Source organism: Oryctolagus cuniculus, chromosome 2 (assembly GCF_964237555.1).
Source record: "Oryctolagus cuniculus chromosome 2, mOryCun1.1, whole genome shotgun sequence".
Lineage (NCBI taxonomy): Eukaryota > Metazoa > Chordata > Mammalia > Lagomorpha > Leporidae > Oryctolagus > Oryctolagus cuniculus.
Window position 1 is genome coordinate 8,474,184 of NC_091433.1, and position 27,833 is coordinate 8,502,016.

General features: G+C 37.6%; 1 protein-coding gene across 5 annotated transcripts in view; it reads right to left on the bottom strand.

Annotated features, from left to right (window-relative positions):
* The window catches only part of RAB28 (RAB28, member RAS oncogene family), a 555,178-nt gene that overhangs the window by 499,916 nt on the left and 27,429 nt on the right, over nucleotides 1-27,833 (bottom strand). For all 5 annotated transcript variants that reach the window (XR_007912998.2, XM_051830036.1, XM_002709359.5 and 2 more), the window contains exon 4: nucleotides 25,832-25,961. Coding sequence is in view for 4 of the 5 variants with exons in the window: in XM_051830036.1 (XP_051685996.1) it covers nucleotides 25,832-25,961 (130 nt within the window). In the remaining variant the exon portion in view is untranslated. The remainder of the gene's footprint in view (nucleotides 1-25,831; nucleotides 25,962-27,833) is intronic.

A 27,833-nucleotide genomic window follows, 5' to 3' on the forward strand; every position in this document is an offset into this window, starting at 1 on the left:
ATGGAATTAAATAAGCCCCTTTAAATCACTGTAAAATTAAGAACTGAATCCTGCATAAAACTAAGTCAACAAATGTGGTATGCCTGAAATCCTTCACAGTAATTTAATACATATCTTTCTGTGAAATCCCAGCATAGCAAATTCAATCTCTAGAATCATGCAAATGACTCAAGATTTGCATTAAAGCAGTGTGTTGTGTGTGTGTGTTTGCATGCTTTCATGTATGCACATGCAAGTAAGAAGGGAGAATTAACAGAAACTTGAAACCTCCAGCAAAATCTTTGGCTTTTATAGATCCTGGCAATAAAAATACGACAGGACAGTAACCACACTTTGGAGCAGCAATAATTATAATCAATACACAAGTGATTATCCTTATAGGATTAGCAATTTGAGGTTCTACCCCCTCCCTTCCATTCTCATTCAACACTTGCTTGTATTATAGCAATGAAATAAAAAAGGAAAAAATTAAAACCGAAGTTAAAGGCAAGATGGGATTTAAAATGTCACATTAATATCTTAACCTTCATTTTCTGACATTCCTGTGAGACTTGCATAAAAAGTCAATACAAACGCCTTACTGGGGAAGTTGGTACACAGCAGAATTCACCCTACCCCCTAGTCTGATAGACTCTGCTAGGAGTTATGCACTAATGAGGATGCACCTTAAAAAGAATCACTTGAGAGGACCAGGAAGGAAGACACTGATACAATGAGAACCAGGAGGGAAAAAAAGAAATGCTTCAGCCATGTCTATGACTTGGGCTTTTGTTTGACAATATTTACATATTTAAATGTAACTTCCCGTTTATGCTGATCTCAACTTAATAGCCAATCTTCCGCCTGCATGTCCATCCACAAACTGGACATTTTCCACTTTTAATCATGTAAATCCAACCATCCTAAAAATTTTATGGCTTTACTATGACAACTATCAAGTCCTTAAGGGTAGAGACTATGTCCTATTCTTTTTGAATTCTCAGTTTTTATCATGTTTCCTGGATACAAAAGGCCCCCAACAGATGATTGCTTAGTAAATGTACTATCTTACTATACTGATGAGATGTTATTCAACAGGCTCAAACAAAACATTTGGTGGACCCTTCAAATATTTTAACATAATTTTACTCTTGGTAATTCTATTCTCAAGATTATAACTAATATTTTCATTCCACCCTATGTTATAGTTTAACTTAGTTTAAAGGCCACAACATGTACTTTAGAAGAGTTGTATTTTCAAAGCTGGTCCCTTAAGACATGTTTTGGTACATTATTTTTGTTGCTTTTTAATTTTATTGGTTTTTATTTGAGAAGCAGAAAAAGAAAAGGAGTGAGCTCCATCCACTAGTTCACTCCTCAAATGACCACAGTGAAGGAGCTGGGCTTGGATAGGCCAAAGCCAACAACTGGTAAAATAATCCAAGTCTTCTATATGTTCAGCAGGAGCCTAGTTACTTGAACCATCACTGCTGCCTCTTAATGTCTGCACCTACAGGAAGATGGAGTCGTAATCAAGAGCCAGAGACAAGCATCAAACCCAGGTGCTCTGATATGGAATGTGGACATCTTAATCAAAAAATAGCAGGATTAAAAAGCAGAGGAAGTGCATTCCCAAGGGAGAGCTGGAGAGCTATTTGCAGTGGACATTCTAAAAAAGGAAGAAGGATGCCGTGGATCAGCACGGAAAGCACAGATTCGTAGCAAAGAGTACAGACACCACATACAACCCCCCCCCCCCAGCCAAGAGCTAGAGGAGAGCGGCTTTAGAGAGCAAGGTGAGAGTGGACTGTAGCAGCCCATGCCACTGGTGATACTGCCAGACAGAGAGCCTTGTGAACCGCACTACCTTTGAGTCCAGCCTGCAGCCCTAATGGGGAGCAGGGTACCAGCCTAACCCAGCAAAAGAAATGCACATTTCTTTCTCCCCACAGCCCTACAAAGGTGCCAGGCAAGGAGAAGGTGCTATTTTGATACCAGTAGAGGCTATAGCAACTCTTGTGTGTGCATGTGATCAAGGGATTTTACCAGAGAAAATCTGTGTTCCTCACTAACATGGAGTCTGGCTGGGAGGGGTGAAAGAGGGATGGGTACCCATATAGGTCTGTGAGGTGCCGCCATCTTCTCAACATATCACAGGCTTGGGGCTCAAACTGCCAAGGCAAAGCACCCACAGGCAGCTGGCTCTGGGAACATCTCTGCTCTCTCTGTTGATGGGACAGGCCAGCAGGGCACAAAGGAGCCTCTGCATCCCATGACTGTGGAAGCCTTGCATGCTGAGAACACTGGGACTGCATGAGAGGGTACAGGGGGTAGCTGGGTCACTGGGCAATCACTGAGTCCAGCACCAGAGGCTCAGAGCACCCTGACTGCCTAGGGTAGTCATTACAGCACTATCTGTGCTCACACTGAGGACTGCACAGATCCTTTGTACAGTTCATGCAGCAGCAAAGATGAGTGGTGCACCCACTATGGGTAACCCTGGGCATTGATCACCTTGGAAGAGAGGAGGTGAGAGTGTGATTACACCAACAGAGGTGATCATAACCTCCCCTTGCTGACAATAAAGGATATCCACCACAATCAACTTGTTTGTCACCCTGTATATCCACCTCACCCTGGTATACTGACCTTGGCCATACCCAGTACATAACTTTGGATATTCACTGAAAGAGCAGACACTCTACTAAGCCACAACACATCAAAGGAGAAAACCAACAAGTATTTCCATAAATGCCCAAAAATAAACACAGAAATTCAAGAATAAGGCAGACAACATGACCCCCCCACCAAAGGAACACAACACTTCAATATTAGAATATGAAGGCAAAGAGATTGAAGAAATGTCTGAAAAGGAATTCAAAAGAATGATCATAGAATTACTCAGAAACAATGAGAAGTAAATTTACCAGTTAAAGAAATCCATACATGACATATATGAAAATTTTCCCATAAAATTGAGATACCGAAGCGAAATCAAATTGAAAGACTAGAAATGAAGAATTCAACATGTAAAATGAAAAATACAGTAGAAAGTCTTAACAACAGACTTGGTGAGGCATAAGAAAGAATATCCAAGCTAGACGACAAATCTTCAGAAATACCTGACAGACCAAAAATAAAAAAAGAAGAAGAAGAAATTAGAAAAGTTAAAAACAGTGTTGGAGATTTATGGGATACTATCAAATGATGCAACATATGGATCTTAGAGGTTCCTGGAAGTGTGGAAAGAGAGAATGGATTAGAAGGCCTATTCAGTTCAGTAAATAAAGAAAACTTCCCTAATTTGGAAGAAGAAAGGGACATCCAAGTACACAAGCCACACAGAACTCCTAACAGACATGACGAGAAAAAATCTTCGCCATAACACACTGCAGCCAAGCTTTCAACAGTAAAGGATAGCAGGCGCTATGGCGCAGTGGGTTAACGCCCTGGTCTGAAGCACTGGCATGAGCACCAGTTGGAGACATGGCTGCTCCACTTCCAATCCAGCTCTCTGCTAATGGCCTGAGAAAGCAGTAGAAGATAGCCCAAGTCCTTGGGCCCCTACACCCACGTGGGAGACCCAGAGGAAGCTCCTGGCTCCTGGCTTCAGATTGGCACAGCTCAGCCACTGTGGCCAACTGGGAAGTGAACCATCGGATGGAAGACCTCTCTCTCTCTCTCTGCTTCTCCTCTCTCTGTGTAACTTTAACTTTCAGATAAATAAGTAAATCTTTAAAAAAAACACACACACAGTAAAGGATAAAGAAAATATTCTAAAAAATGTGCACAAGAGAAACACCAGATTACTTTCAGAGGATCTCAAATTAGTCTCACAGATGACTTCTCATCTGAAACTCTACAGGCTAGGAGAGAATGGAGAGCCATACCTCAAGTCCTAAAAGAAAAAAAAAGCCAACCCAGGATACTAAAGTGAACTAAATAAACAAAATTGGAACAAAAATAATACAAAATATCAGTGACATGAAGAGCTGATTTATTGAAAAAAATACACAAAATTGCTATGCCATTGGCCCAACTAACCCAAAAAAAGAGGGCGAAGACCCAAAATAATAAAATCAGAGATGAAAAAGGAAATGAAGCAAATACCAAAAAAATTTTAAAAAATCAATAATTACTACAAAAAACTACTTGACAAAAAATTGGAAAATCTAGAAGAAACAGATTCCTGAACACATACAATCTACAAAAACTGAGTCATAAAAACATAGAAAACATAGATAGACCAATAACCAAGATGGAGACTGATCAGTAATAAAGACCTTCCCAACAAAGAAAAGCCTTGGATCACATGGCTCCACTGCTGAATTATACCAGACTTTTAAAGAAGGATTATTTCCAGTGTTTCTCAAGCTATTCAAAACTATTAAAACGGAGGGAGTTCTCCCAAATTCCTTCTATGAGGACAGCATCACCATAATTCCAAAATTAGAAAATGATACAAGAAAGAAAGAGAAGTACAGACCAATATCCCTAACAAACATAGATACAAAAATCCTCAAGAAAATACTAGCTAATAAAACATCAGAAAGATCATTCACCAAAAGTGGATTTTATCCCTGGTATGAAGGATAGCTCAACATACGCAAATTAACAAAGGTGAAACATCACATTAACAAACTGAAGGACAAAAACCATATGATTATCTCAATAGATGCACAGAAAGCATTACATAAAATACAACATCGTTTCATGATGAAAAACTTAACCAAAATGGGTAAAGAAGGAACATTCCCCAATTCAATCAAGGCAATTCATGACAAACCCACAACCAGAATCTTATTGAATAGGGAAAAGTTGGAAGCATTCCCACTAAAATAAGGAACCAGACAAGGATGCCCACCATTGCTATTCAATATATTCTTTCAAGTCTTAGAGCCATTAGACAAGAAAAAAAAAATCAAGTGGATACACATTGGAAAGGAGGAAGTCAAACTATCCCCATTTGCAGATGACATGATTTGATTTATAGGGGAACCAAAAGACTTCAATAAAGAAGCTACTGAAACTCATAAAAGAGTTTGGTAAAGTTTCAGCATACAAACTAACACACAAAAATAGCATTTTATACACAGACAATTCATGGCTGAGAAATAATGTCTAAGACAAATCCCATTCACAATAACTACAAAAAAATTAAATGTCTTGGAGGAGGTGAAGGATCTCTATGATGAAAATCACAAAATGTTAAAGAAAGAAATAGAAGACACCAAAAAATGGACAAATCTTCCATATTCATGGATTGGAAGAATTAATATCATCAAAATGTCCATATTACTAAAAGCAATTTACAGATTAAATGCAATCCCATTCAAAATGCAAATGACATTCTTCACAAATGTACCAAAAATGATGATAAAATTCACATGGAAACACAAGAGCCCACGAATAGCTAAAGCAATCTTATACAACAAAAACAAAGCCAGACTCATAACAATACAGGATTTCAAGACATACTATAGAGAAATTATAATCAAAAGAGCCTGGTACTGGCACAAGAAGATACGTAGACCAATGGAACAGAACAGAAACTCCAGAAATCAATCCATACATCTACAATCAACTAATCTTTGACAAAAGAGCTAAAATCAATACCTGGAGAAAGGACAGTCTCTTCAACAAATGGTGCTGGTAAAACTGGATCTCTGCATGTAGAAGTATGAAACAAGACCCCTAACATACACTTCATACAAAAATCCATGCAAAATGGATCAAGAATCTCAATCTATGACCTGATACCATCAAATTACTAGAGGAGAACATTGGGGAAACTCTGCAAGACACTGACATAGGCAGACTTTTTGAAGACAAAATAGACAAATGGGATTACATAAAGCTGAGAAGCTTCTGCACTGCAAAAGAAACATTCAGCAAAGTGAAGAGGCAACTGACAGAATGGAAGAAAATATTTCCAAACTATGAAACTGAAAAGGATTAATATCCAGAATGTATAAAGAGCTTAAGAAATTCAACAACAAGATAATAATGCAGTTAAGAAATGGGCAAGGGCTTGAATTTGCATTTTTCAAAAGAGGAAATTCAAATGGCCAACAGACACATGAAAAATGTTCAGGATCACTAGCCATCAGGGATATGCAAATAAAAACCACTGTGAGGTTTCACCTCACCCCAGTTAGAATGGTTCCCATCCAGAAATCAATAAATGCTTGAGAGGATGTGAGGGAAAGAGTACCCTAATCCACCCTTGATGGGAATGTAAACTAGTATAGTCATTGTGGAAGACACTATAGAGATAACCTCAGAAAGCTAACAATAGACAAACCATAAAACCCAGCTATCCCACTCCTGAGACCTTACCCCCAATGAAATAAAATCAGCATATGATAAAAGTTTTCTGTGCATCCCTATGTTTATTACAGCTCAACTCATAACAGTTAAGATATGGGATAACCCAGATGTCCATCAACTGATGATTGTATAAAGAAACTGTGATAGGTAGGTAGGTAGGTAGGTAGCAAGTATGGAATACTACTCAGTCATAAAAAAGAACAAAACCCTGTATTTTGCAACAAAATGGATGCAACTGGAAACCATTATGCTCAGGAAAATAAGCCAGTCCCAAAAAGATAAACATCATATGTCTTCCCTGATCTGTGATAACTAATAAAGTACCAAAAAATGTAATGTATAGGAGTGAAACTGACATTTTGAGATTCTATGATTGTTTACAGCCTTTGTCTCTACTGATAAGTAACAGTGTTTTTTTTTCTTCTTACTATTTTTTGAACTCTTTACTTAGTATATGGTTAATCTTATGAGTATAAAGCAAACCAAAAGTAGATCATTGTAAAAATTAAGAAAGGGAACAGGAGGGGAAGTAGGAGGAAGGGTGGGTGCACGGGCAGGAGGGAGGGTAGTGTAGGAAGTATCACTGTGTTCCTAAATCTGAATATATTAAATATTGTAATCTGTATATATGAAATTTGTTTATCCTAATTTTAAAAAGACAACTTGGGCCGGTGCCGTGGCTTACTTGGTTAATCCTCCGCCTGTAGCGCTGGCATCCCATATGGGTTGCTCCTCTTCCACTCCAGCTCTCTGCTGTGGCCAGGGAGAGCAGTGGAGGATGGTCCAAGTGTTTAGGCCCCTGGACCCACATGGGAGACCAAGAAGAAGCACCTGGCTCCTGGCTTCGGATCAGCACAGCGCTGGCCGTAGTGGCCATTTGGGGAGTGAACCAACGGAAGGAAGACCTTTCTCTCTGTCTCTCTCTCTCTCACTGTCTATAACTGTCAAATAAAAATAAATAAATAAAGACATCTTAATCCTAGGCTAAATGTCCACCTTTGTGTGGGTTTTTTATTCTCTTTAAAATCTTCCTTTTCCTCCTTACTTTGTATCAAATCAGGATGTATATGGTATAAGAAATGTCTCATGATCCAAAAGTATAAAATTCCCCATAGACATGATACTCTAAAATGAACGGACCTATTTCTGTTTTTATAATCATTTCTAAGTTGGAAATTGTCTTCATAAAATCATTTAATGAAAAATATTGTAAATATTATCTATATTTTATGCAAATTTAAATAAAACATTTTGAAGATACAAAATATTTGAATACTTCAAAAGGCTTAAACCACAGCTTTCAGTAGTTTATTTAAATTTTACTTATTTATTTGAGGACAGAAACAGTAGAAGGTTTTCCTCCTGCCATAAACAACTAGAAAGCTAGACAAAATATTACAAAGCAATTGTTTTCAGGATGTGAACACCAGGCAGGATGAGGATATGATTCCTGACCAAAAAAAAAAAAAAAAGTAAGCTTTATAATGATTCTGACTTTCTACACAGAGGTACTTTCCAGACCCAACTAAAGAGATGGAGAACCTAAGCAGAGTATAGTGAACTTCTTAAGTGGTAAACAATAATTCAAATCAGCAGAAATATCTGGGAGATCTAAGAGGAAAAAGAGTCCTAACATATTTTTTAAAGGTTTGTTTATTTGAAAGGTAGAGTGCAAGTGAGAGAGGGAGAGAGAGAGAAAGATTTTCCCTCTGTTGATGCCTACAACAGACTAGGGTAGGCCAAGCTGAAGCCAGAAGCCAGGAACTGCATCTGGGTCTCTCCTGTCAATACCTGGGCTCTCGTGTACTGTATCCAAAGCACATTACCAGGATACTTGCAGAAGCACTGAGGAGCCAGGACCCAAACCAGCACTCTAATATGGAATGCAGGTATTCCAAACGGCAGCTTAACGCTCTGTACCACAACATCTGCCCTGTGTCCTAAAATCTTTATAAAAGTTTCTTTCATTCTTTCTTGACTACTAAGCTGCACATGTACAAGACAAAACTCCATGAGGCTGGGCAAAAAAGAATCAAGAAGCTGCAACCAGAAACACTCCCCGAATGCAAACACCTGGGACAAACTCAGCTGTAAGAGAAGAAGGCACTCATTGAATGCCCAGGGTACTCAATGGAGAATAAAAAAGATTAACACCTTTGGAAAGGGGCTAACCTAGCCCTAGAGGATAGCCACTTTAACAAAGCATAAAAACAAGCCTTGTCAAACCACAAAAAAATTTTAAGTGCCTGTCAAAGTACCAAAAAAAAAAAGTTAAAAATCCAGACACAAGAATGTGAAATGTCCAAGACTCAATAAAACAGCATTACACATTTAAAGAAACAAAATATGAACAATAATCAGGGTTAAAAATCACATACCAAACAGAAATGACAAAATTCATGGAATTAACCATTATGGACTTTTAAATGAAAAATTCACTAGAGGGAATCAGCATCTGGTTCAATTAGCACATTTAACAATCGATCAATGGAGATTATCCATTATAAGGAGAAAAATATATAATATAGGAAATGAACAAAGACTAAGAGAACTGCAGGATATTGCCAGTTATTCCTCTTCAGAAGAGGACAGAAAAATGCAAAAAGATCATTTCAATAAATTATGGCCAAAGCATTGCAAATTTGATGAAAAATCCTAAATGAATTCCAAATAAAATAAACTCAATGGGCTAGAGCGGTGGCATAGCAGGTAAAGACACCCCCTGCAGTGCTGGCATGCCATATGGGCGCCAGTTCTAGTCCCAGCTGCTCCACTTCTAGTCCGGCTCTCTGTTATGGCCCAGGAAGGCAATAGAGGATGGCACAAGTCCTTAGGCCCCTACACTCACATGGGAGACTCGGAAGAAACTCCAGGTTCCTGACTTCCTATTGGCCCAGCTCAGTTGCAGCCATTTTGGAAGTGAACCAGCAAATGGAAGACCTCGCTCTCTCTCTCTCTCTCTCTCTCTCCCTCTCCCTCTCCGCCTCTGTAACTCGACCTCTCAAATAAATAAATCTTTAAAAAAAAAAGTAAATTCAAAGACACCTATAGTTGGGGCCAGCGCTGTGGCACAGCGGGTTAACGCCCTGGCCGGAAGCACCGGCATCCCATACGGGCGCCGGTTTGAGTTCCAACTGCTCCACTTTCCCAGATGCATTAGCAGGGAGCTGGATCTGGAAATGGAGCAGCTGGGACATGAACCAGCACCCATATGGGGATGCTGGCTTCACAAGTAGAGGCTTTACCACAACACCAGCCCCAATAAATAAATCTGAATAAAAATAAAGAAATCCAATTCAAAAATGGACAAAATATCTGAATATGCACTTCTCTAAAACAGACACACAACTATCTATTAAGAGCATTCTGACCTCAGAATCCATTCTTAAGGCATTCTGGCTGAAAAGCCCATGAGAGCATTTCAGGCATGGAAAGCCAAGACACTGAGGCAAAAATTGTCCTACATGAAGGATCTAGGTGGGTGAGACTCCAGTGGAAAGAAGTGTTCATCAAAGAATGAAGTACTTTTCTCTCTGAAGGGAGGAGAGAATTTCCATTTTGTTTATGGCCTTGTCTAAATACTGATAGAATTTGTGGATTCAAAAGGCTTCCACAGCCTAGGCAGCTCATGTCTAGAGCCTCAGGTGATCACTAATGTCATATGTAAGAGTGTTAATTGTTTAATTAACAACAAGCGTCACTGTGCACTAACTTCCCATGCAGGACGTCTGTCCTCAAAGAGTTGTATTATAACTATGTCTAAGTGCTCCCAAAAGATGTATCATTCTTGGGTGCTTCTTTAAAGTTAATTAAGCTTCTAAAAAAAGAAAAAGAAATGAAATTAACTTCAAGATGCAATGATTTGAACAGCCCTTGCCTCAACTGTTGAGGAACAGTGTTTGTTTTTCTTTTTGGGGGAGGGGTTACCATGCAAATTGTTGAACTCTTTACTTAGTATAGAGTTGGTCTTCTATGTATAAAGTTAATCGAAAATCAATCTCAGTGGAGAATGGGACTGGGAATGGGAGAGGGAGGAGGAGGAAGGGTAGGAGAGTGGGTGGGAGAGCAGGTATGGTGGGAAGAATCACTATATTCTTGAAGTTGTACTTATGAAATGCATGAAATCTGTATTCCTTAAATAAAAGGTTTCTTGAGGGGGGAGGTAAAAATAAATAAAAATATCTATTAAGTACAATAAAACATAGTCAAATCATTAATCAGTACGGAAATGTAAATCAAAACTATAATGAGATATTACTTCACATATACTAGGATGATTATAATAAAAAATAAAAATAATGAGTGCTGGTGAGGATGTGGGAAAACTGCAACCTCACACATTGCTGGTAGAAATATAAAGTGATGCAGCTGCTCTGGAAAATGGCTTTGCAATTCCTCAAGTAGTTATAGTTGGGCAGTTTCTCCAACAATCAAATAGAATTGCCACACGGCCCAGCAATTCCATTCCTAGGTATCTTCAAAAGAGAAATGAAAACCTATGTCCATACAAATACATATACACAAATGTTCAAAGCAACATTTCTCTTAATAGCCAAAAAGTGGGAATGAACCAAATGTCTATCACCTGATAAATGGATAAATAAAATATTAAATAATAAAGTATAATAATATTATATAATATATATTATATTATAATAATGTGTAATATAATATATCATATTATAATATAATATATAATATATTGAAAATATAATATTATGTAATATAATATATAATATAATAATAAATATAAAATAAAAATTAACAGAAGAGCTCATATTAAAGCTATTTAAAAACAGAAGATATCAGGCATGGATCAAACACTTAAGAAAAATTCAAGACTTCTGTCTAGTTCTAATCAGAATTTATTTTAAAATGTAATATTTTCTCTGAAATTCAATCATTTCACTTATGTACCCAAAATTCAGTACTAATATTGCTAAGACCATGTTTTGAGTTCTACATTCCTCTTAAGGTTTACCTGATAATTTTTCTCCTTGTGACAAAATAGCCTAAATGAAGTGCTGTCTTTCTTTTGTAGACTTAACATCTGTTGTGCAAAATAAACACAATATCTAATGAACAAAAAGACCTAAAGTTTTTTGAAGGCAGGATTCATGACACGTCTGCTTAGGAAGCAGTCATATACTCACAGGGAGAACTTATTGCTTTATACACTGTGTTAAATAATTACATCTAAGTTTGCCATGACTTTTTTATTCCACTTAATTTAAGGGTATTTCAAATTAGGAAGAATTCAGAATACGCCACTAATTTAAAGCATATATAGAATCATGATATAGTTGAAAGCAATCTAAAGAATCACTGCATTTAGTGTAATCACCTAATAATTTTAAAGTAATTATCAGATAAAATACAGACCACAATATTTACTCTTATTTTTCCATTGCTAGCAATATATTTATAATCTACAGTAGTTAATTTCTAGAATTTCTTGAATGATAATGGGAATATATTTTCACAGTAGCAATTGGTGACATTTCTATAAATCAATATGTTGCAGTGATACCTAAATAAAAGCTTATTTTACTATAATGATGCTTCCAGCCTTCCCTCAAGTCAGCTGGTTACTTGCAGTTAATGATCTGTGACATACCACACAAGTAGTCCTAAAAAAAGACTTATTATTCATTGCATGTGCAACAATATTTGCTTTATGGATGGCTAGATGAATGAAGACATTCAATGTAACTGTAAAAGTAAAATCAAACGAAAACTTACAAGTAACATGTTTTCTTTAAGTAAAAGGGCTGTGACCATTTTCCATTAATACTTAACCTTTTGCTGGAGCAGTGGAACCACATATAATGCTCAAATCCATAAAGACCAAGAGTGTTCTGGGTTAATGCTAATTAACTGCCCCTAATCAAAAGAGCAGTAACTTTCCAAAAATGAGAGATCATCACCCTCTATTGTTGACATCAAGTCATATCACAAAACTTAATGACCAGTAAAAAAGACAAATACAATATATTACATGAGACCTACCTTTTAATCAAATTTATGTATATATAGTATGTTTATATATAATATATATATCATACAAACATGCCAAAAAAAGAATTGTCCTGCACACAAAATTTACAGATCTCAAATACTCTATCTTTCATAGCTGTCAGACTTTGTAAGCATTCACATGTTTACCATTTATAATTTTATTTCATTTACTAGACACAGCTTTTGTCTACCATATGTCCACTGTGGATTAACTATTCCCTTAGGTAAAATTAAGGACTTTCCATTTGTTGTAAGAAGAGCTAAAGATGAAGGACACAGCCAGAAATAACATTTATTCCTCAACCAAAAACAGAAGCACATTCAAACTCAAATGATGGTTTATGCAGCATCTTTTTTTTCATTAGACATATGTCTACATGGCAAAATAAACTTGAGATAAAAATTCATGGCAAGAGTACAACAGCTTTCACCATTCAGACTGAACATCAAAATTATATCACCTCCAACAACTGAAATTAAACAATCTTTCAAAAAAATACTCCTAAATTATAGCTTAAAAGGTTTGATTTCCAAACATTAATTACAACTGAAGTTTTAATAATTATTTACATATTTCAAAGATATTTCACAAAATTTTTGAAGGTTTTTTTTTTTTTTTGACAGGCAGAGTGGACAGTGAGAGAGAGAGAGACAGAGAGGAAGGTCTTCCTTTGCCGTTGGTTCACCCTCCAATGGCCGCTGCGGCCAGCGCACCGTGCTGATCCGAGGGCAGGAGCCAGGTGCTTCTCCTGGTCTCCCATGGGGTGCAGGGCCCAAGCACTTGGGCCATCCTCCACTGCCTTCCCAGGCTGCAGCACAGAGCTGGCCTGGAAGAGGGGCAACTGGGACAGAATCCGGCGCCCCGACCGGGACTAGAACCCAGTGTGCCGGCGCCGCAAGGTGGAGGATAAGCCTAGTGAGCCGCGGCGCCAGCCTGAAGTTTTATTTTTAAACACTTACATTTGAAAATGTATTTAGCAGGACCACAGGACCTCCTCTAATTAATTTAAGTAGAAGACATTTATTTATTTATTTATTTTGACAGGCAGAGTTAGAGAGAGAGAGAGAAAGAGAAAGGTCTTCCTTTTCCGTTGGTTCACCCCCAAAATGGCCGCTACGGCTGGTGCACTGTGGCCAGCGCGCTGCGCCAAGTTGAAGCCAGGAGCCAGGTGCTTCCTCCTGGCCTCCCATGCAGGTGCAGGGCCCAAGCACTTGGGCCACCCTCCACTGCCTTCCCAGGCCACAGCGGAGAGCTGGACTGGAAGAGGAGCCACCAGGACAGAATACAGTGCCCCAAAATGCAAAAACAACAACCAATACACATAACAGTACTATATAATAGAGAAGGTTCTAGGATATACATTTAATTTTTACAATAACCTCCTTATGAGGTAGTACTATTATTAGTTCCACTTTACAAATAAGAAAATTGAGGTATAAAGTTCTCTGTCTCTGTCTCTGTCTTTACCTCTTTAATACACTAAAAATATAAACATTAAAAATAAAGTTCAGTTTTGAACATACTAAATTGAGGTGCTTAGGTATTTATCTGGAGATGTTTAGTAAACAGATAAATTAATGTGGAATTCAGGATCAGGATGTATTCTTTAGAGACCAACATTGTGGTATAGTGGGTTAAGCCTCTGCCTGTGATGCCAGCATCCTATACAGGTACCAATTCGAGTACCAGCTGCTATACTTCTGATGCACCCAGGAAAGCAGTGGAAGATGGCCTAAGTCCTTGGGCATGTATGCACACATTGAGGACCCAGATGAGTTCCTGGCTCCTGGCTTCAGCCTGGCCCATCCCTAACTGTTGTAGCCTTTGGGGAGTGAACCAATGGATGGAAGTGTTCTCCCTCTCTCTCTCTCCCTCTGTCCTTCTCTCCCTCTCTCCATTTCTCTGTAACTCTGCCTTTCAAATAAGTAAAACAAAAATTTTTTACAAAGATGTAGTCTATAGAAAAAGTTGGTAAATCAGCAGCATGTTGATAGAGAAAGCCATGAGAATGAATAAATTTTATCAAAAGTGTGCATATTTAAAAACAAGGGGTCCAAAGATTAAGCCTAGGAATATGCTTATGCTTTATGGAGGAAAGAAGAGAGGTCAGCAAAGAAGTTGAACAATGGCCAGCAGACTTTACAAGGAAAATCATGAGAGTGAAATGTCTGGAAGCCTAATGTAAGAGTGTTTTAAGAAGGAAGTGAGCAGCACATGAGTACTGAGTAGTTACTAGGTTAGGCACTGTAGGAGAATTGATAGTGACCTTGGTATTCAGGTTCATTGGAGTGACAGGGGTGAAAAGTCGAGTGGGTTCAAGGGAGAAGGGAAGGAAATCACCACAGACAATGAATAGAGGCAACCTACGAGTACAGATGCAATGCTGCTGTGAAAAGTAGCCAGTCGATAACACAGGGTAGCAGCTGAGCTCTTTTTGGTTTTGTTTTTAAAGGATGAAGATACAGCATCTTTGTGTTCATGGGAATTATGTGGGTCATGAGGAGAGGGGAACACCAAACCTCATGATATAAAAATGCATGCCTTTAAAACTTTTGAACTTTTATTCTTAGATGTCTTCAGTAAGTCATTTCTGTTTCTTACTCTGTAGTTTATTGTATTGATTCTGATTAAGTAAAAAGTAGAATATGAAGGATCTCTGAGAACTTTCTTGGCTGCTAAATTTTTTATAGAGGGTCTGAGGTAAGTCTTTTTAAAAGATTTATTTATTTATTTGAAAAAGTTACAGAGAGAGGAGGAGGGATAGTGAGCTCTTCTATCCACTGGTTCACTCCCTAAACGGCTGCAATGGCCTAGGCTGGGCCAGGCTGAGGCAGGCGCCAGGAGCTTTATCTGGGTCTCCCATGTGGGTCCTGGGGCCCAGGCATTTGGGCTATCTTCTACTGCTTTTCCAGGCTAAGAGCAGAGAGCTGGATCAGAAGGGGATCATGTGGAACTTGAACTGGGCCAATATGGGATTCTGGCATCACAGATGGCAGCTTAACCCACTATACAACAACGTCAGCATGGTCTTAGGTATATTAGAAAAATAGACTGGGAGAGATACTAGATAGATATTTCTTATTCATTTAAAATAATTCTTAACTAGCTTCTTGCTTTTTAAACCTTGTGATTCTTCTGAACAAGTCACCTTTTATAAACTGAAGTGTTTTTCCGTTGGAGTTATGCAGTGGTATTATGTAATTCAAGCACCCTGAAAGCAGGAGTTGTCTGCTTTGTTCACTGCTGTTGCTCTATTATCTAAATCAGTCACTGGTACATGGAATATGCTTAATAAATATTTGTTACACAAATTATCAGAAATTTAATTTTTTAAAAAATTTTGTTTAAGCTATACAAATTTCATGTATTTCATATACAGGCTTAGGAACATAGTGATACTTCCCATCCCTCCTGTCCATGCTCCAACTCTTCCTCCTCCCTATCCCATTCTCACTCTTAATTTTTACAAAGATCTACTTTCAGTTTACTTAATGATCATAAAGTTAACCCTACACTAAGTAAAAGAGCTCAACAAACAGTATGAAGAAAGAAAAAAAAAAACACTGTTTCTCAACAGAAGAGACAAGGAGTATAAGTTGTCACTGAATCTCAAAATGTCCATTTCACTCCAATATATTACATTTTAGGTACTCTACTTGTTTACCTTTTTGGGACTGGCTTATTTCACTAAGTATAAGTTTCCGGTTGCATCCATTCTGTTGCAAAACACAAGATTACTTCCTGAGTGCATCAGCATGCAGCTGAGTCAGAAGTAGAGCAGCTAGCACTCAAACTGGCACACAGACAGGATGCTGGCACCACAGGAGAGGCTCAGCCCAACACACCACAAACTTGGTCTCCAAAGACTACATTTTTTAAAAACTTTTTGTCATTACAATCATTTTTTTTAAGTTTTATTTATTTATTTACTTGCAAATCGTAGTTACACAGAGAGAGAGAAGTCTTCCATCTGCTGGTTCACTTCCCGATTGTAACGGCCGGAGCTGTGCTGATCCAAAGCCAGGAGCCAGGAACTTCTTCCAGGTCTCCCACATGGGTGCAGGGGCCCAAGGGCTTGGGCCATCTTCTACTGCTTTCCCAGGCCACAGCAGAAAGCTGTATTGGAGGTGGAGCAGCCAGGACTCAAACCGGCAACCATATGGGGTGCTGGCACTGCAGGTGGCAGTTTTACCCACTATGCCACAGTGCCAGCCCCAAGACTACATCTTGATCCTGAATCCCACATTAATTTGTCTGTTAACATCTCCAGATAAATACCTAAGCACCTCAATTTAGTATGTTCAAAACTGAACTTTATTTTTAATGTTTATGTTTTCAGTGTATTTGAGAGGTAAAGATATACAGACAAAGAGAGAGAACTCTTAGCAGCTGCTTCACTCCTTAAATGCCCAGGAGTGGAGAACTCAATCCGGGTCTCCCACATGGGTGGCAGCAACCCACCTATTTGAGCCATCACCTGCTGCCTCGCAGAATGCGCAGGAGCAGGAAGCTGGAACTGAAAAAAAGCTGGAGTTCAAACTCAGACATTGAGATACAGGACGCTCCTGACATTAGCCTGGCCCCCAGTCCCAGCTGTTGCAGGCATTTGGGGAGTGAACCAGCAGATGCAGGATCTCTGTTTCTGTCTCTCTGCCTTTCTAATAAAATGAAAAAAAATAAATAAAATTTTGAATAAATTATATGTTGTCCTCAAACACTGCTCATATGAATTAAAGTATTATTTCAAAGAGGTTGATATATTAATGAAAATTTTAAACCTCCTTTTAGCAAAGAAATCTGTTTCCAGCTCTCATTAAATATCAGCTTAATATTTAATAATTTCTTCTAAAATTTATTATCAGATATTTATCATAAAATAAGGCAGATTATATAATTTCCCCAAAATATCAAGAAAACAAAGCTACAAAAAACACAATACTTCTAAAGCTATATAAATTATAGCACCAACAAAAGTGTTTTAGGTAGGATATTTTAAAAAGTAACTGGAAAAAAAAAAGTAACTGAAATAATGAAGTAACATCACTGCAACAACTTTCAGGTGAAAAATATTTCTTGACATTTTCTTCTTTTTTTTAAGGTTTGTTTGTGGGACCAGTGCTGTGGTATAGAAGTTTAAGGCTCCATCTGCAGTGCTGGCATCCCATATGGGCACTGGTTCGAGTCCTGGCTGAACCACTTCCGATCCAGCTCCCTGCTAATGCATCTAGGAAAGCAGTGGAAGATGGCCCAACTCCTTGGGCCCCTGCATGCATGTGGGAGACCTGGAAGAAGCACCTGGCTCCTGGCTCCTGGCTTTGGCCTGGCTTGGCCAGGCCCAGCGGTTGCAGCCATTTGGAGAATGAACCAGTAGATGGAAGATTCTCATTCTCTCTCTCTCTCTCTCTCCTTCTTGATTTCTGCCTTTCAAATAAATAAAGCTTTTTAAAAAAGATTAGTTTATTTATTTAAAGGCATAGTTAAAGAGAAAGAGGTTGAGAGAGGGGAGAAGGGAGAGAGACCCTCCACTGGCCGGTTCACTCCCAAGATGTCTGCAACTGGGCCAGGCCAAAACCAGGAGCTCAGACCTCCACCCACGTCTCCCATGTGGGTGACAGGGGTCTAAGCACTTGGGCTATCTTCTGCTGCTTTTCCAGATGCATTAGCAGAGAGCTGGATCAGAAGCTGAGCAGCTGTGGCAAAGCTGGTGAGAGACCAGGGTGAAGCTTTTTCTCCTGGCTTCAGCCTGGCCCAGCCCTGCCAATTGCAGCCATATGGGAAGTGAACCAGTGGATGTAAGACTTTCTCTGTCTTGACCTCTCTCTCTCTCTGTAACCCCACCTTTCCAATAAATAAATCTTTATAAAGAAAGAAGAAGAAGAAGCTGAGCAGCTGGACTCAAACCAGTGCTGTGATACGGGATGCTGGCATCAGAGGGCAGCTTAACCCACTGCAACAATGCCGGCCTCTGACATTTTCTTCTCCAATAATTGTCTATCACAACCCCAATCTGAAGACAAGCTTATTTATTTGATTGGGAGATACTACTCAACCAATTAAATTTGAAGTGCTGTAATATATGCTAACAGTACAGTAAGAGTGGGAACTATCATGTAAAAGAACAGCTGTGTGTGTGTGTGTGTGTGTATTTTTTTTCTCACTAAGTATCTAGCAATTTGTCAGTATCTTCCAGTAAGAAAATAATCACAACTCTACTTGAAAATGTTATAAGTCGAGGCATAAAAAAGTAAAAGAAAAAGAAAAAATAAGGAGAAATGAAAGCATAGACCTCCCTCTTTTTAAATTAATTTTAGATGTTCAGAGGCAAGAGATATGTATAAAGAAAATGCTCCCTTCAGCTATTTCACTCCCCAAATGCTCACAATGGCTAAGTCTGGGTCAAGGCTGAAGCTGAGAGCCAGAAGTACAATCCAGGTCACCCACATGAATGGCAGAAGCCAATTACTTGAGCTATTGCCACTGCCGCCCAGGGTCTACATTGGTAGGAAGCTGGAGTCAAGACCCAGAGCCAGAAATCAAAATGAGGTATGCCAACATTGGGATGCAGGTATCTTAATAGCTAGGCGAAATGCCTGCTTCAACTCTGTTAAATAAATTGGTAATAGGGGCCAGCGCCGTGGCGTACTAGGTTAATCCTCCGCCTGTGGCACTGGTATCCCACATGGGTGCCGGGTTCTAGTCCCAGTTGCTCCTCTTCCAGTCTAGCTCTCTGCTGTGGCCCGGGAGGGCAGTGGAGGATGGCCCAAGTGCTTGGGCTCCTGCACCTGCATGGGAGACCAGGAGAAAGTACCTGGCTCCTAGCTTCAGATTGGCGCAGCTCTGGCCGTTGCGGCCACTGGAAGACCTTTCTCTCTGTCTCTCTCTCTCACTGTCTGTAACTCTACCTGTCAAATAAATAAATAAATAAATCTTAAATAAATTGGTAATAATGATTTTTTCACTTTGGTGTAACAATATAGCAGATAAATGTTATACAAATTGATAAGAATTATTCAAAATAAGAATCAAATGAAGTGTTACCTATTTAATAATTTCACATTTCTAGATAAAATTAGAATTTCTGAAGACTCAAACAAGCCACAACTGTTGCTCCCCCTCTTCGTGGAGGAACGACACAGGACCCTGCGCTGTTCTTTCGTCTGCTCGGCCCTTCCCGGGTTTGCTGCTGGTTCTTCCCGGGTTGGCTACCGTCCCTTCCACCTCCGTGGAAGGGCGGTTCCCCCTGCCACATTCCCCACTTCCGCGGGGGAGCGGCACACCGCCGGCCGGCTCTCTCGGGGGCTGCACAGGTGTTCCCCTTAGATGTTCCTGGTGCATGCCGTCTCTCTCCTCCTTTATAGTCCTCTTCCACCAATCCCAACTCTGCTACCCACACGCCGAGTACGCTGCTCTCCTCCAATCAGGAGCAGGTCCCACAGTTTATTGGTTGAACTGGAGGCAGCTGTGTAGAAGCTGTTTCCCTTCTCAGCGCCATATTGTGGGAAAGCAGATGCATAGAATAAGTCTTAATTCCAGTAACTTAGTCTAGTCCGAGTTGCTCCCAGTTGCTCCCCACAACAACAAAGGCAAGTACTTTCACGTACATTCCAATGTAATTTTTCAAACTAGATGCATTACCATTTCTTATACTCCAATATTACTGGAGGGGAAGCAGGGGCGGGGGGGAGTACTCTTTTAAAAGCCTTGTGATAATTTTACTGAGAGCATCAGTAAAATTTTCAACTTAAAATTTACTTGTTTTACTAATACATTTCTACTGAGTTCAGGGAACACAACTTACAGGGTACATTAAAATGTAACCTTTAAACTTCCCAATGTAAAACATCACTTCCTGCACAGAGATAGTACTCCAAGAACAATCAATCACTGTTAAGAAGAATATACACTCAACATTGTTAATTAGTGTTGATGCACTCTTCTCTATGCCCTCATCTGTCATGAAGATTGTTTAAAAATCTGAGTTATTAGTCTTTATTTGGGAAAGGATCTGGTTAATATCTTTAAGAGTAGAAATCATTCATCCATCCACTCTATACTGGAGCGTGATAATTCCTACCCCCAATACAAGTTACTGATAACCACCACCCTCCACTAACTAAGAAGCTATAAATCAGAAAGAGGGCAGCTCCTATGCAACCCCTGTTAATTCTGTTTACAATCTATCCAACTGAGAATGTTAGCTAGTCAAGAGAGAAACTAGCTGATGGATCAGATAGTAGAAAAGCATAACAGATTAAAGATAGAAAAATAACAAAATGACAAATTAAAATGCCATGTGGCTATAAAACACAGATTGAATTGGAAATAAAAAGAATGTTCCTGAATTTTCATTTAAATTTATACACTTGCCTGAAACACTGAAAAAATTTAAATTGTACTTCAGTGCAATCATGATTTAAGTGAACACAAAAAATACTGTAAACAAAAAGTCAAAGGTGTATATTTCTAATTTTATATAAAAATCACAAGTTTGGAAAAATCAGCAAACTCCTAAATCTTATATATTTAACTTAACATAAAAAATCTATGACATTTTATTTCCAACATGATCCAGCATACACAAAAGAATGCATTTCCTAAGAACTCATTCTGACATTCATTAGAATGGAATTCAGTAGGCCCAAAGATGATCTAACAGAGTCCTTATATCTACATACATACTTTTTTCCTCATTAAGAAAACACATTATGATAATAACACATTATGGGCCATAAACACTTCTAATTTCAACAGAGTCCTCATGAAAATGCTTTTATTTATTCATCTGGAATTCACTCATTCAGGCACCACTCTAAATGATAAGGTCCCTAGCTTACATATAGACCTTAGATTTTAATGTGTAAAAACAGGTAAGAAACAATATCAGATGGCAATGACACTACTCAGATAACTGAAACATGACCTGACAGGAAAGGACCAAATAGTTCCTTTAGATTGAGTAGTCAAGGAGAGACGACATTTAAGATGAGCAGAAAATAACAAACATGGAGCTAGTCAAAAGCAAACATCGGAGGGGAAAGCACTTCAAACAGAAGAAACTCTATGGTACAAATGAACTTGAAATGTTTTAGGAACAGAAAAACATACAGTGCACAAAGAAGTATGATGAGGTCTAAAAGGCAGGTAAGACCCAGATTACATAGAGCTTAATAAACCTGGATAGAGAGTTGGAATTTCATTCTGAGGATGATGATAAAGTATCAAAAAAATTTTCAGCATAATCATATATTATGATCTGGAGAGCACAGCTAGGAGCAGGAAGACCCAGTTAGGAGATTACTGCAATAGTTACCTGAGAAGTGATGGTGATATGTTATGCCATAGCCTAGGTCCACCCATGATAAGGCCTTAGGTGGACATAAATTTTAAAACTCTTAGGCACTGCAGTGCAGGCTGTAATCAAGTGAGAGTGCTCCAATGCTAGAAGAGCAAGACTTTCACAGCCAGGAAAATAGGTATTAGGTCTGGTGGATTTGGCTCTGCCTTGCAGAAGTTGCCTTATATGGCAACATAATTGTTTCCAGGTGCTTATGTGGTGCTCAGTGGTCTTTCAGATATCTCAATTCTACAGGGGGCTGCAGAAATCACTAAATGTCAGCTGGGCTTCTATGATATGCATAGAATAAGTAAATAATTCACCCTCTTTCCCTTTTAGAAGTTTACCTACTAGAAATTTACTTTTTACTTCACTAAGTGAAATTATAGCCTTGTATGAAGACTTGGACATACCATAATTACTAATCTCCGCAACCAGAAAGCAAAGAAAGGCAGTGAAATTTTCAGAAAACTTTAAGATAGCACAGAAAAAAAAATTAGAGGCTGGTGTTCTGGAGCAGCAGATTAAGCTGCTACTTGTGACACCTGAATCCCATATCAGAGTCCCAGCTGCTCCATTTCAATCCAGTTTCTTACCACTGCTCCTGGAAAGGCAGCAGAAGATGGCCCAAATACTTTCAGCCTACACCCACATGGGAGACCAGGATAGAGTTCCAGGCTCTTGGCTTTTGCCAGGCCCAGACCTGGTTGTTGCAGCCATCTGGGGAGTAAATGAGCAGATAGTACATCTCTCTGCCCCTGCCTCTGCCTCTGCCTCTCTGTAACTCTGCTTTTCAAATAAATAAATAAATAAATAAATCTTTTTAAAAAAAAAATTAAAAAACCCTAACAGTTATTAAGCACTCACAATGCATAAGACAAATGTTCTATGCTTTTCAAGCGATGTCTCACTCTTTAAACCAACTTCATTAGACAGAATCTATTCATCATATTTCCCAATGAGGGAAATTGAGATTTAAAGATGTGAGTTAACATGTCTGATGTCATGCTGCTGTTACATAAAGTCAAGCCTGTAGGCAAAATTTATTATGTCAAAGCCCTATGATATTAACCATTACTCAATATTTCATGTAACATTTTAAATAGTACAAAGAGATAACACTAACTGGTGTCTGGTAGCCTTTCAGAATAGAATATACAGTAAAATAAATTATCTTAATTATCATATAATTTTTAACATCACATATTGAAATAATTAATGTACTAAAGACAATCACCATATTCATCTAATTAAAGCAAATTCTTTACTGGCTACTTCATTAATGTTCTCTATATTTAGACACAATAAAACAATTCTTCACAAAACTAAACTCATAATTCATCTTTTCATACTATCAAACTATCAAATTTTTGACAGTTTACTATAGTTGAATAAGCAATCATATAACTTCCTAATTATAATCTTTTATTATCTATGAAATCCACACACTCCTACTAATTTTGACTAAAAACTACTATAGCCGCTAATGTTTTCAGAGACTATACATATTTCTTTTCAATATCGGCTTTCTGTTTAAAATGCAAGTATAAGATATAATGATGAGTAAAAACAGCATATTGAAGCACAAGTTTAGATAATGTTTAGATAATGAGCAAAATGTTTAGGTAATGAGTATAATGATCAAGCTTAACATGTACTTTCTATTACGTTTGCTTTGCCTTTAACCAGTGTGTAAAGACTTTGTAAATCTTACTGCTGTTTAATTAATTCCCTCAAAAACAAATGAGTACATACTACTTTACTAATGTATCAACAACTTGGAAACACAAATCATAAAAGATCCACGAGACTCAAGAGATAAAGTCCTAATAGGCTTAACTGCAAAAGGATCTTTCATTACATGACCATATGAAACTGGGCCAGTGACAGATTATGTAGTAAATAATTTACAGGAAAATATTCATCTATAATCTCTTGTTTCTAAATATATAAGATTGTATGTGATCATATACTGGCTATATGATCTCATTCTGAAAGAAAGTATTATAAATTTATACAAGAAAGGAGTTGTAGGTATGCCAAATGTGAAAAATCTCTTATTTTTACACTACTGAATCTCAAACATAACACTGCATTAATTTTTTATACAAATTCAAGCAACTTATATAAATATTTGTTTTTGAAATCTGGGCATGGCACCACCAGCCCAGTCCAATAAGCCCATCTAGTCTGATATCCTGTCTTTGACAGTGACCAATGGTGGATGCCTCACAGGATAAGATAAACACATAACAGAATGTATATAATTATGTACCCCTACACCATTATCTCAGATGGTGGTTGCATATCCAGAAAGAAATGAAAACAAATCCCAACCCCTTCCCTCCACTACTCTATAATTTTCCATAGGTGATAGGAAACCTCCAATTAAGCACAAATTCACCCATAATATAAATAAGTATTCTGGTAACATGAAAACAGACTAAGAAATGATCTCCTAAAATAAAAAGCTGCACCCTGAAATAGAATCTATGCTAATCAAAACTTACAATTTAGAAAAGGGTATTTCAAAGAACTTAAAAGCATTTGATTCAGTTTTAAAGAACTACATACATAATAGATGAGTACAATTTAACTAAAGCTTTAAAAGAAACCACAATTTCTACTCATACCATGCCATTTTTCTTCTACTCATACCATGCCAATTTCTACTCATACTCATACCATTTTTTGATATGTAATGCTGTACTCTGGAGAGTATATAATGTTTATTTATTTTTAATGCTTCAGAAAAATGGCATTCACACCTGTTATATAACTGTTTTAAATTAAGGCTTGGATTTCATAAATGTTCATCTCAGTGCACAAAACCATGTGATGCTGAAATCCTGGTATTGTCCTTTAGGAAGCACTATTTCCTAAATAATCATACAGAAAAAAATATTGTGTCTTTAAAGACTTCTAGAGAAGATGATTCTCTTGGTAATGAACATGGGTATTGATTTAACAATGCTTACAGTCAGAAAACAGTTCCTGACCTAAATCCTCCATGGTATACATTAAATTCATTTTCTCTTTTCCTGATATCAAGTAAGTCAGAGCAGCTCAGGTCATATCATAATATTTCATGTATTTTAAAAAAATCTTATTAATGTCTCCTTTTCTGTTTCCATAGTGCAAATAATAGTGAACCTAACAGTCCTGTACTGAATTTGGTTTTATGATTTTTATATATGTATAGCCCAAGAAACAGATGTCAGAAATCTATATCCTACAACTGTTACTCTCCCTAACATAATATATTCTTTCCCAAAGAAAGTGTCTATATTTCATACCAAACCCAAAAGTGCAGAAAAAAAAAAGTTGACAAGTAATGGGAACAAGATACAATGCATATAAAATCCCAACCAGACACTGCCTCCTTCCTTAAAATAAGGGATCATTTAATGAGATGTATCTCTCAAAACCTCTGGGAGAGAGCTGAAGCTGCAATGCAACATCATAAAATCTGCAGCTGTGTTGCTGTTCTTAATAGTTCACACTGTTTCCTTAGACCACAGGAAGCCAAAGTACACAGTCAGAACTGATCTTACCTACCGTCACAGGAATTGGCCAAAGCAGCAGAGCAGTTAATGACAGACCACGCATCAAAACAGTTATTGTAAAGACTGGACACACCCTTAGGAATTTTCTACTCAAACACTTTACTCAACCCAGAAAAGTTGCTCCTAAATAGCAAATCTTTTTTTTTTTTTTTTTCAGGAATAAAACGACAGGATATACAAATATACCAGTAAGCTCTCAGGTCAGGCTGTTAAAACAAAATAAGCTCTCAGTTCAGGCCCAAACAACAAGCATTATTTTTTTCCACAGTTCTGAAGATAAGGAAGTCCAAGATCAAGATGCTGGTACATTCAGTGTCTAGTGCGCAGCCTCTTCCTGATTTGCAGATTGTGACCTTCTTGTTGTATCCCCACATGACGGGGATAGAAAGATCTTCTTTCTCATGTCTCTTATTAGTTATTAATGCATTCATGAAGACTCCACTATCATTACCTAATTATCTCCCAAAAGCCCCACCTCCAAAAACTGGGACACCAGGGACTAGAGCTACACTATATGAATAGGGGCAAGGAATTAGGGGAAGGGGGTATATACAAACATTCACCCATAACAGCAAATAAGTAAATAAGTATTTAATAACTTACTTTTATTGCCTACCAAGGCAACCAGTGGCTGAGTTTCTGACTCCTCATTCACTTTCTTCACCACAGCATACCAATCTTCTAAATTCTCAAAACTTTGATAATTTGTAATATCATATACCAACAGGATTCCCTGCCACAAAAGAGTTACAGAATATTTGTAATACATTACTTAAAAAATTAGTAGCTAATACTCTGAGTAATGTTTCAGACTTGTCGAGGGCAAAAATAAAAATATGGAGTATTTTATATATAAATGGACTTCAATTTAAGTTAGTTATACCAGTCAAAAAATATTGAATGTTTTTATCCAAGATAAACACAGCAATTAAGATAAATTGTATGCTAAGGTTTAACTCTATCAAAATTTTAAGTGGTTTCCTAGTAAGATATCTGGGATATGCTTAGTAAATTAAGTAAATATAAGAAAATTGTTTCACAGAAGTAGAAAGGGTTGCAAACTCCACAATCCTCTCACCTTCATAAACCTTTCAATAAATAAACATCTGCTGCTACTCTTTTTAAATATTTTCAGAAATGAAGATTCCATGATATCCCTTGATAGTCAATTTCAGTGTTTAACATAATTTTCTTTAAATGAAATGTCAATTTCCTCTTTTCGTCCTCTGTGCATTCACAGACAACTTGAAGAGTATCCTCCTTATAGTAACCCTTCATATATTTGAAGATAGTTAAGAAACTCACTTACCATCTCCTTTCCAGAGTGAATAACTCAGTTCCTTAAACTTGCCTCCAAGGGCCTATTTTCTATCCCTTTAATCATAGTTGTTGCTTCTTCCCAGGACACACTAAATACAGTTTTCTGACATCCTCTTTAAAATGAACAATGTAAAACTGGACATGATACGGTAATAAGAGTCAGAGAAAAGCCAAATATAACAGAAGGATTGCTTCCTGCCTCTTATATATCATTTTCTTTTAATTTATCCCATTATTTTGTGTGGGAAGGAAGAGAAGTATATACACACACAAAAATAACAGCACCACATTCTTGATTCTCATCCAGTTTGTGGTTAAACACTTAATACAAAGCTCTGCATACACAGTAAGCCTGGAACTTAATTGCATTTATGCCTACTTCTTGGGATAGCATAATAAAAGTCAACCACTTTTTTTGTGCCTACTATGTATCAGACACTTTCTAGGTCTTTTCATTAAATCTCCCAATAATCAAGAAAGGTTGGTATTATTATCATTTTACTAATAGAAGTTAAAATAACCAAAGTAATATTGGTAGTTTAAGTGATGGAGCCAAGATATAAATCAAGGACTAAATAACTAAAAATATTTGTCTGCTAACAACACACCAAGCATGTGCAGGGTGCTAAGGATATTAAGTTCCAAACCTCAAGGAACTCAGTCTTTCAGCAAAATCAGACACATAAACAGAAATGTAAGCAGCACAGTAGTTATATCCAGTGATATGCTGCTGAGTATCAATCAATTGGCTTGGGGCTCCAGGAATAGAGTTGGAAATATTAGTGGTAATGTCTGCCAATTTCCATGGTGTAAATACTCCTCTATTTACTTTTTAAGATATCAATGTAACATCATTTAGCATGGAGTTAGACAGGATGCCATTAAATAGAACCTCCACAGGTATAAAGACAAACGACCTCACGAGCATAGGCAACAGAAGTATATAGTAAAATAATCAGGGATGCATTTTGAGCATATATCTTTGTTTTATAAGTAATTTATAAGTTTATATAAAATTTTAATCATGAATATATTAAATAACCTACTCACAAAAATTATTAAAAATTCAACAATTAACTCTGAAGCTAGAATAAGCAGCTCTAACATACTACTGAACTGACCTTCCAAACTACAGTGTTTTATGAGATCATAGTGGCCCCCAAGTCACTTGACTTCTCTGGGTCTCAAGTTCCTTGTTGGCAAAGTTAGATCTTTGAGTTAGTCTCTAAGATCCCTTTCAATTTAAATATTATACAATTTTTAAGCAAAATCATTTGATTCATTT